Below are 10,943 nucleotides of genomic sequence, written 5' to 3'. Positions count from 1 at the left end.
AGACTTCCTCTGTCCACAGTCCGGGCATAGCTCGGCTGCTGTTTACACTCTTTCTGAAGGAACATGGGCATGGATCACCTCTGAAAGATGGCAAACCTACTCACCCCTCTTGCAATTTATTAATGCAAACTACCTAAACTGGATTTGTTTGAATTCAAAAACATGGCACAGCATAATGTTAATACAATGATGGTCAAATCAAGGGTTCAGGTTCATGATCAAATACAAAACGTGTTTAACCAGATGAGACTGGCCCAGCGTGTCTGTATAAAACAAACCAAGGATTTGTGTTTCTAATACAGGCTCACTAGCATATTGATGTATTTTGGCTTAAGACCAAATTTACACTTTCTCAGGATTTAAATTATCAGATTATGTAGACATGAGAAAACTGATTTGACAAACACCTACTACTATAGTATTTCCCCTTCTCTTTCTAAACATGTCTCTCAACTATTTTCCCCCCACTGCATCTGTCAGACTGTAGTGAATTTCATTAGTGAGCTGCAGGAGCAGATGTGTAGGTTTCAGAAGGAGATCAATAGCAAGATCCAGGAGAAAAAGGCCTTGGAGATCCCGGCTGCCAGCAACTCTCCAGTGTCATGCAGCTCGTGCCCCACTGAGTCCACCGAGGGCGAGGGCTCAAACATCGGGCCATCCTGTGACAGAAATCCAGGGCTGATGCACAAACTAGAAGAGGCTTCAGATGGGCCTGATGGGAATGCACACAACCTGGAAGAGGGTAGCTCAGATGCAGAGCAGCAATACTACTGTGGAGAAGAAAGTGTAGGCACAGCCTGCCTGCATGACTTCTGTTGTGTACAGCATGAGTTGTCTCACTTTAGTGTGGGTAGATGCAAATAAAACAAGCACTCACTAAATATCCTCAGCAGCACTAAATGTCACTTTGCAACTTGCTCGATCTATTTGAAAAAAATAATCACATTTATCAGCTATGTATTAGTGTGGGGCACAACTAATAAATGCATTTCATGGAATCTTTAATAGTGTGCGTATTGCAAGGCCAATGTGCAAATACTACTAATTACTAAGAACACCTGCATATTTTAAGCTAGCTAAATGTTCTCATGCCTTCTGTTTTAGGGCTTACTTAAAGAGCTCAGGATTCTCAAGGACAAAGTGGAGCACCTGGAGGATCAGAAGTTACATTATGAGAAGAAACTCAAAGCAACAAAGGTAAAAGAAAGTTCTGATTTTCACGGTGTCTAGACTTTGCAATACACCATCAGTGCCCAAATTCCACTGCTAACTGTCCACTCAACTTTCCTAAATGTTGTCCAATCCGATGTTCCAGCCAGTTCAGTGAGTCATTCTGTTTTGCACAAACACCTATATTTTCTTAAGAAGTCTGAGAACTATTTCACCTTCCATTTTAAAGTCCTGTAGAAATAGATTTAATGATGGCTTAGTCCTTTTTTTATGCCCCACTTGTATACCTTGGCATGATCCCATAGCATTCAACTTCTTAAACTTTCTTGAGCAGTTTTACTTGCTCTAACTCTTTGATAAATTCATATATTGCTGTCTTCCTTCTGGTACAATATCTGTCTCTGTTAGTGTATAAGATATATGGCAGCAATTTGATTTTACTACTTCATTCAAGTGTTGCCTGATCAGCATTAGAGTTACATTGGAATACTTTTTTGTTAAAGGCTGGAGTTATCCATAATAGCTCAGTCATGGAGGTCACCCTGGTTTGCTTGTGTATGTGAATACTGTATATTACCATCTGCAGTTCTTTATTTTTTTTTCGTTTTTAGAAGTTCATCAAATATCCTATTGGCATCAACTGGATGTTTACCCAGAATTGCAAAATGCAAAAACAAATATTACATTTCACAGAATGTGTTATTCTCAGTGTGGAGCTTTGGTAGATTGTTAGAAAAATATTTTATGAATCAAGCTAGGAAAATCTTGATGCACCTTCAAATAATTGGATACAGATGTTGATATGGCAGATACTGAGCTATATAAACAAGTTTTTATGTGTGAGTTTATGTAAGTTACTCTACCTTTTTAAACAAACCACTTGGGAGTAATGTTTTGAGTAAAACAGGGAGTACATGAGGCAAAAAGTGTACCTTCCACTTTCCTCTAAACAACTTATACAGACAGAAAATGCTGGTAAATAGATCAGACTGAACTTAACTTTATTGCCATCTGTTTTTTCCTTATACTCTGCAACTTATTTCAAAACAAACTATAACCTCCAGACAGGAAAGGCCCAATATTTGATTCTTTCAAATTTAAAGAAGAACCATGTCTGTGCTTTGTTATAAATGTTCTATATATACGTGGTGAAAAATAATCAACCTATATCTTACTAAATTTGAGTTTCAAGCGCAGGCACTAAGACCCATGTAAATGTCTTGTTTTTGTTTGTGTAAAAAGCGCTTTTAGCTGTGCATGTTAAAACACACGTGTGTTGGCACATACAGTGCACAGACCTGCATGTCCTTTCTGCTAAGATTCCTCACTGTGTGGCACCCACAGGCAGAGATCAGCAGCCTTCAGCAGCTTCTGCTCAGTAAGAATGCTGAGATCGAGAGCTTGCACAATCAGCTGCTGGCCAGACCATCTCCATCCCCTGAGAGCTCGGAGAGAGGTAAGCAAAGCACCCAGCCTCAAGCCCTTAACCAACCTGCCAACAACAGCCTCTCACTCTGACAGCGTTACCCGGCCTGATAGGTGACACAGTTAATTACTCATTTTTGCATACCTTAACTTGCAGTAATTGCTGTGGGGAAAAGTCTGATACACTGTATCATCATGGGTCTCTGTCTCGCTAGCTCTCTCTCAGAGGAGATGCACAGGAAATGTAAGCCTGAACAGTACTTAATGAAAATAAATTTAAACCCATGGGCTATGTCTACTTTTGATATTTCATTAATTTTCTTACTCCAGACATGTCTCTGTATTGAATTATGTTTTGTTTCCTTCTGCTCTGAGGGGCAGCTTTACAATCACCAACTGGTTTCCAAAAATGACTCGATGCAATCTCTCTTCCCTTTGGCTTTTTCATTGTCTTTATGAATTCCTGAGAGCATAATGTCTTGTTTTTTCTTAATTTTGTCTGTCATAGATAAACCCATCTCTGGGGTACTTCTTTAGTATAATCACTGTCCCTCACCAGCAATGCTGCCTGTGTGCCTGCAATAGTTATAAAGGAAGTTTATCAAATATGTGAAAGTGGAAATGGCCAAAGCTATGATTGGTAGATTTAAAAAAGGCTTGGGTGAATCTAAAAATACACTCTAGTGAGGAATAAATCTACAACATGCTAGCATGTATTTCTGCCTATCCTTTCTTTCTAAATAACCACGTCACTACGTGTCCATATACAAAATGCTCATTTATATGACAGAAGGAGCTGCCTATACAGATTAATAATCAATGTTGGATTTATCTTTATAGATCAGGAGCTGCAGAGCCTTAGGAGTGGAATGAAATCACTGACGGCTGCTAATGATGAAAAGGTAAGTTGCCAGTGATCTGGAAACCTATCCTTTCTCTTTCTGGTCAACACAGCTGTACAGAATGTGATTATGCAGCTTGTGTGTTGCCATCAGTTTACTACAATGTAAAGTTTCTTACTGGCCTGTATATACATCTGATAACATCATGCTGTTTAAAAGGTTAGAAGGTAACTGTTTTTAGATGTTGTCATTTCTGAAAGAGAACCACCCTCCATCCATTTATAGTACAGAGGGGCTTTTGTATTCTCCCTCCCAGAGAATCTTGGACTTTAAAGACTCACAGATGAAGGCCTGCAATGGCACACTACTGAAGACCCACACGCACACACACCCCAAGGCGAGCCATTTCAGGCAAAGCCACACTTAAGTAGGCCTCGATCTGCCAAGCCTAATTTTGGAGTGAGCTGCATTAAGAGAACCATGACAAAACCAGGCATGGGCACCACTTCAAAACACACACTCTGTATGCAGCTGCTTACCACAACTAAGATTTCCAGCCAGGCCTGTGTCAATCCCCTCCCTATCCACTGCTTTGATGTAAAGGCCATATGGTGAAAGAGGGACGTTTGTGTGGCGTATCGGTCAGTAATAAAGTGAAGCAGATAGTCTACATGTGTGTTTCCTAACCTTAAGGTTTCCTCTCTGTTTTTTCTTCAGGACAGACGTATCGAAGAGCTCACTCTGCTCCTGAATCAGTGCAAGCAATTCAGAGAGGTCACTCACACCACAAGGCAAGGTAATCAGTATCAATTCACTCCTTTATCCTTCCCTTGTGGCATTAGTATTATGTTAGCAACAATGTTGAGCACAATGAAAGCCACCACACTTCCCTCCTTAACAGAAACGTGCGCCACTGCTCAAGTTAAGGAAAAAGAATCTCTTCTCTTTGTTACTGTAGCGCCACCTGCTGTTCGTTCATTATCAAATGGTAGGACTTCATCAAGCAGCAGTGAGGAAGAGGCGAACGTACTGATGAAGAATACGGACTCTGCCAGTGCAAAATCAGTGGATGTAAAGTCTGAAGTGGGTACAAACAAGTTCAGCTACGGGTTCAAGTTTTTTGTTTGCATAAACATAAACATTTTTGTAATACCCATCACAGGTTTCCACAAGCAGTTCTTCCTCCCAACAAACATCTATTTCATCAGCCCAGAAGGACAGTGATTCCAGGTAGCGAAGCAGCTTTTCGTCAATGGATGAATCGCCAATATCTTTGATGGATTTTTACTGAGATTACTGTATTCTTATCTTCTCAGAACAGAACCACAGACTTTCTCAAGTAGTATGAACGACCTAACAAATGCACCTTTACAAAAGGTATTTTATAATCATCATACAGATCTAATATACCAATCATTTTTATCATTTAGTTTAGTTTAAGTTAATGTATATAACCAACCCTGAAATATTCTGATCCTTAATTATTCTACGGTATATAAGCTACTGTTGCTGTTTCTTACATAATTGATACATGCGAGAACTTAGAATGTGCTCATTTGTACAGTATCAGGTTTTGTACAGCTATTTACAGTTATTGTCTTTTCTATTTGTATCTGTGTGTGGTTTATCCAGAGTGGTCTGGATGACACCAGAAGTCAGACACTGCCTGTGAATTCCTCTCTGTCAGAGCAGAATGGGAGCGGAGACAGCAGCAGTGAAATCCAGAGTCAAAGGTCTCCAGATGGGAGCGAAGATGGAGACTCCAGCCAAAGTAAATCCAGACATAATAATTCAGTCAAGTGTGCTGTAATAATCCCTGATGTAGGATCAGACTTTCTTTTTCTGTGGACTAGTCGTGAGGCCAGTAATTCCCATGAGAAGTATTCATATTTGGAGCAAACCACTCTCCCTTGACCAGACGACCACTGTACCTTTGATCACATCTAATTGCAGAGGCTCCTGACAGAGCAAATGTATCATGGGATAGTCTTTCTTACCAAACACACCCTCTCTCTTGCTCTGATTGACCACATTCATCCCAGCTCCACCCTTCCTCAGCTTCACTGACTAGTTTAACTTGAGCCCCACCCTGATTTCTTTCTGGTGCGTTCTGCTGTAGAGTGGTGACTGACTACAGCCCATATCATAACGATCACACCTTGTAAAATGTAGCTAAAACCCCTTCATTTTCACAGGGCATTAACTGATTATTTGCTGAACTCAATGGTCTGTAACCTGTGTTCCCTCTCCTGAATAGAGCACTGTGAAAAGGCAGACCGCCACACGTGCACTACATAGCTCTAAATGTTCTGTTTGGTATGCAAAGAGAGAGAAAAAAGCGTTCACTGCTTTCTACTCAGTCATCATCATCATCAAGATTGTGTCTTTAACAATGCCTCAACTACAGGGAACAATACATTTGGACAGTCTAATCTTTTCAAAGTTCCTATTATTGAAATGTTTTATTTGGTGAGATTACAGTGAGGCTATGTCTGCTAATTATAACAGGTAAACTGCCATTTTTTAACTACTAATTAAATGCATCTATCCAATGTTGCATATAGGTAGCCCTCAACAGTACATTCATACAATTTATACTATATTTTTATACCATGTAGTATTAACTGACTGGTGTTTTTGAAACCTCTTACAGGAAAGTTGGAGAAAGTAGATGACAGCACTTCAAGTGATCATTCCCCTGTTCATTCTGGAGCAAACACACAGCCTGGCCAACGGGCTGTGGGCTCACCAGAATACATGAAGAATAACAGGAGCTTTAAAAGGCTCTGGGGAAAGTGAGTGTGGGAAAATACATTGATACATCAACAATGCATCAACACAAATGATCGCCAAGACCAAAAAAAGGACAGCCAAACATTAAATTGACTTAAATAAAGAATATGTATGATATGTATGTTAAATCTAAATAACATATGGTTCATATGAAATACATTCAATTGTATAATAACACATATAGGTTTATGTGATATAAAGAGTAAAAAATCATTAATAAATAATGTATGCATATGTGAAACTATCCTTCTAGTACTATACCTGGCCTACTATCACACTGATCTAGTAAACACCTACGATATCATTACTGAAATAACACAATTACACAAAACTGTCAGACGTTGAGTGATAATGATAACTGTTATTGACCTTCAGCATTAAAAGTCTACAGTAGCTTAAAATATTTTCAATTATCACCTATAGCTTACATCTTATTATTTATATGTATCAACAATGACGTTAAAGTAGTTTCTAACATGGTTACCCTCCCTCTCCCATACAGACTTCGAAGAACCCAGTCTGGAGGGCTCCAGGCAGCGGACCCAGATGCCGGTCAGTTTAGAAGAGGTGGACTGCGTGCGACAGCAGGACCCAGACTGACCAGGACCCCCGAATCTTATGACTCTGCACGGTAAAGCTCAGTGTGCCTCTACTGAACCTGACTTTGTAGTACAGTACTCCTATTTTAAGTTATTAAGGGTTTTGTATCAGTCAAGTCGCAAACTTTGCTGCTTTAAAATAATCTGGTTAATACCCAAATGAAAAGAAGCTTGAGGGCTTTTCTTAGCATAACAAATTCTGTTTTAAATGTATGATGTGATTCATGCATTAAGATGACCATTTTAAATACATGTAATACATTTATAAATGAATTATCTGAATTGTGTTTTATTTATTTCAGTGATATGAATGTTCCATTCAGCCAGTGGACCAAGGAGCAAGTATGTGGCTGGCTGGAGGACTATGGACTGGGCCAGTATGTCAATCTCACCAGGCAGTGGGTTGAAAATGGACAGATGCTGCTGTCTGCCACACCTCAGGACTTTGAGAAGGTTAGAGCGTAAAACAGGATATATACAGTATTTAGGTATTAGATTGGAGAAAGAAATATCCATGGATAAATTTGAAAATTAAAAAAGATTTATCGGACAAAATTAAACTGCATGGCGTGTGGTTAAACCCCCAGTTATTCCTCAATCTTTGATTTTATTGTGACAAACATTCCTTTCTGACCTCAGGAGATGGGTATGAAGAATCCACTGCACAGGAAGAAGCTGCAGCTCGCTCTGAAGGCATTCACCACTAAAGTTATAGAGAAATCGTCAGAGCTGGACTACATCTGGGTCACCCGTAAGACTCTTTCTACATACATTACATATTTTGAACTTCTCACACTGCATTCTCATTTGAATCAGATCTACAAATAGAGAGTGGGACTTCTCGTGCCACAAACCAAACAAAGACATGTCATGTGTGAGATGTAAATATATTTGAAAACATGCAAATATGGCCAGAATTCAAAACCAGGAACTGTATCTTAACTGAGCTATTACAGTGTTTTGACAGCTGAGGATACTTGATTCAGCATTCAAAAGTTTAGTGAGTGAAGTGAATTAATGTCTGATTTTCACCCATTTAGGCTGGTTGGATGATATCGGTTTGCCTCAGTATAAAGACCACTTCCATGAGGCTCGAGTGGATGGTCGAATGATACAATACCTCACAGTGGTAAGACTTAACCATGTATCTACTGTAACATTTTCTATTAAAGTGGAGGCCTTCAAACACATTTAAATTACATTGACATGACTTAAAAACATGGTATGGATTTGTATACCTTTCTATAAAGTTCACTGATGTTCTTTTGCCGTTCACTCAGAATGACCTCTTGACTCTAAAGGTCACCAGCCAGCTTCATCATCTCAGTATTAAATGTGCCATCCATGTCCTTCATGCCAACAAGTTCAACCCCAACTGTCTTCGACGTAGGCCAGGGGAAGAGGTAAGCCGAGATGGAAAGGAGTAAGTGGAAATTAAGTATTGTGTTGATTGAGTGTTGTATGTAGTAGTTATATATGTTTTATGTGGTATGTTATGCTACATTTTTTGTGTGAATTCTGCTCTTAGATGGTGAATAGGTGTCATCACATGAGTTTGCCACAAGATGGCGACAGACAGACATCAAATGCTTTCAAACACAGAGCATTTTTCCTTTCATACTGTATAATTGCCTCCAAAGCCTCAGCACTGTTAAAGCTTCATTCTGCCCACTTCCAGTGTATTTAGTAGAAGGGTCAAACAGTTACGAGTAAGATGAATGATTAATAAGTTCTATTTTTAACTTCTTCAGAAGCAGCCCTCTCCCTCAGAGGTGGTGCAGTGGTCTAACCATCGTGTGATGGAGTGGCTGAGAGCAGTGGATCTAGCTGAGTATGCCCCCAATCTACGGGGCAGCGGTGTTCATGGTGGGCTGATTGTAAGTCATGTAGATTTTGAGCTTGTCTTCAAGTTTTTCACATGCTTACATTACATTCCTGGTGACCTAAATGTGTTGTTTTCACCTGCTGTCAATATGCTCTTCCACAGATCCTGGAGCCTCGCTTCAGCTCAGAGACTTTGGCCCTGCTGTTAAATATTCCTCCGCAGAAGACTTTGCTGCGCCGCCATCTCGCCACCGCCTTCTCTGCCCTGGTGGGGCATCAGGCCACACAGGAGAAGCGAGAGTATGGCAATGCCACAGGCCACGTGCCCCTCACTACCACTGCTAAAGTAAAGGTACGAGCACAATCTAAGAATCACAATGTTATGTAGTTGAAGCAGCATAAAATCTTAATGATTAATTAATGAGTTGGACTTTTTCTTTTTGTTTTCAGCCAAAGAAGCTGGGTTTCACTCAATTTAGTCACCTCAGGAAGAGGAAACCTGATGAATCTGCGGACTATATCTGCCCAATAGACAGTGGAGCGCTGACAGTGAATGGAGTTTCTCGCTTGCCCTCTGCAGCGCTTAGGGGCCTTAGCCCCAACTTGGACAGACAGACTGAGAGGCGCGAGCAGGTGGGGATAAAAGCCCTGGCTGATGGCCCAAAACAATAATTTAAAAACAAAGCACACTCCCGTATCACTCTCTAAGTGACTTTGCGAATCAGTGGAAATTCTGATGCAGAAAAGTACCCAAGATGAATCCATGAGGTGACTTTCTGGATGGGCTGCAAAAATCCTGTGTTAAGCAGGTGATGTTAACTGTTGTTAATGTATTTTTAACCAGATGTTGCTTAATGCAACATTCATCTAAAATGGTGTTGAATGGTGACATTGTGTTACATGTTTTATGAAAGCTGCTCTCTGCATTCCTTCTACATTTGGATTACACAGCTTCTACTTATGCATTTTACTGACCATTTTGTATCTAAACGTCTGCAGATTTAGTTAGAATGTTGATGACCATTTCTTGTTATATATCTGGATTGATAATTGACACCAGTTACTTTAAGAATGTCTTCCATTCATCTTCTGTATAGAAAATTAAATAATTGTGTTTCTTGGCACTACACTTACTCTTCTGCACCTTCAAATCAGGTTTTTTTGTATAGGATTCTCCTATCCAAATGTTGCCTTGTTTTATTGATCATTATGAATATGCAGTAATATAATAAGCACCAGGTCAACAGTTACCATAGTCTTGTTGTAATTTTGGAGACCATCAAAGCAAATGCTTTTGCTGCCATCTGGTGCTTAAAGCGTAACTCTCGCCAAAATGCAACCTAGAGTCTTTTTGTGAATGTACCCGAGTCAAACTTTCTTTTAAAAGCATAATTAGGACGGAAACGCCACTTTTAAGATTTACAGTATTCTCGTTTTTGGTCAAATGGCCTTTTGAATGGGAGTGCTAGGGGCACTACTATGATCGCATCAAAATCATTATTTTTAAAACACTAAGAAGGCTCGACACAACATGAAACTTTGCTCGAAGTATCACCAGGGTCTCTACACATGAAATTGAGCATTGAGAACATTGTTTGTGTACACAGAGTTTACTAAAAAGAAAGGTTTTAAGCAACTCATTGTAGCTGTTGGTTTTTCTGGTCTCCGTCCATCTAGCCAGGCAAAAATAGTCAATCTCTGAATGCAACGTAACAGGGAGGAGAGTAAAGATGGAAAGCCTCTAAAGCTTAGTTAAATATAAATTCACGGATAATTAGTTGTTTTGTCATTAATGAAAAACAATATTGACCTTGTAGTTGAAAAAGGAGCCTCATATAAGAATGACATTTCCTCCTACGGACTCCGTTCATTCGCATTCAGAGATCGACACTTCTTGACTGACAAGATGGCGGATAGCGTAAACAAACTTCGAGCAAAGTTTCATGTTGTGTCGAGCCTTCTTAGTTTTTTAAAAATAATGATTTTGATGTTATCATAGTAGTGCCCCTAGCACTCCCATTCAAAAGGCCATTTGACCAAAAACGTGAATACTGTAAATCTTAAAAGTGGCATTTCCATCCTAATTATGCTTTTAAAAGAAAGTTTGACTCGGTACATTCACAAAAAGACCCTAGGTTGCATTTTGGCGAGAGTTACACTTTAAATGCGTACTACTGTCTCTAAACAGCTTCATCAAATTTCTGCTCAACTATTGCATACAGTACTTATGTGAGTAACAGATGCAGTTTTCAAGTTTATGTTTTGAGACTTTTTAATTTCAGAAAATGAT

General features: G+C 39.6%; 1 protein-coding gene across 6 annotated transcripts in view; it reads left to right on the top strand.

The window, feature by feature from the left end:
• The window catches only part of ppfibp2a (PPFIA binding protein 2a), a 17,939-nt gene extending 8,157 nt beyond the window's left edge, over positions 1-9,782 (top strand). For all 6 annotated transcript variants that reach the window (XM_078250243.1, XM_078250286.1, XM_078250260.1 and 3 more), the window contains 17 exons: positions 1,105-1,197; positions 2,515-2,626; positions 3,436-3,497; positions 4,155-4,233; positions 4,396-4,520; positions 4,600-4,667; positions 4,754-4,814; positions 5,070-5,208; positions 6,091-6,232; positions 6,733-6,861; positions 7,132-7,282; positions 7,469-7,580; positions 7,870-7,958; positions 8,110-8,232; positions 8,581-8,706; positions 8,817-9,005; positions 9,104-9,782. In XM_078250243.1, the coding sequence (XP_078106369.1) occupies positions 1,105-1,197; positions 2,515-2,626; positions 3,436-3,497; positions 4,155-4,233; positions 4,396-4,520; positions 4,600-4,667; positions 4,754-4,814; positions 5,070-5,208; positions 6,091-6,232; positions 6,733-6,861; positions 7,132-7,282; positions 7,469-7,580; positions 7,870-7,958; positions 8,110-8,232; positions 8,581-8,706; positions 8,817-9,005; positions 9,104-9,325 (2,022 nt within the window). In that variant the 3' untranslated portion in view covers positions 9,326-9,782. The remainder of the gene's footprint in view (positions 1-1,104; positions 1,198-2,514; positions 2,627-3,435; positions 3,498-4,154; positions 4,234-4,395; positions 4,521-4,599; positions 4,668-4,753; positions 4,815-5,069; positions 5,209-6,090; positions 6,233-6,732; positions 6,862-7,131; positions 7,283-7,468; positions 7,581-7,869; positions 7,959-8,109; positions 8,233-8,580; positions 8,707-8,816; positions 9,006-9,103) is intronic.
• Positions 9,783-10,943: the final 1,161 nt, after the last annotated feature.

Source organism: Sander vitreus, chromosome 1, assembly GCF_031162955.1.
Source record: "Sander vitreus isolate 19-12246 chromosome 1, sanVit1, whole genome shotgun sequence".
Taxonomy (NCBI): Eukaryota; Metazoa; Chordata; class Actinopteri; order Perciformes; family Percidae; genus Sander; species Sander vitreus.
Note: the sequence above shows the minus strand (reverse complement) of the source record. Positions and strands in the feature narration are given on the sequence as shown.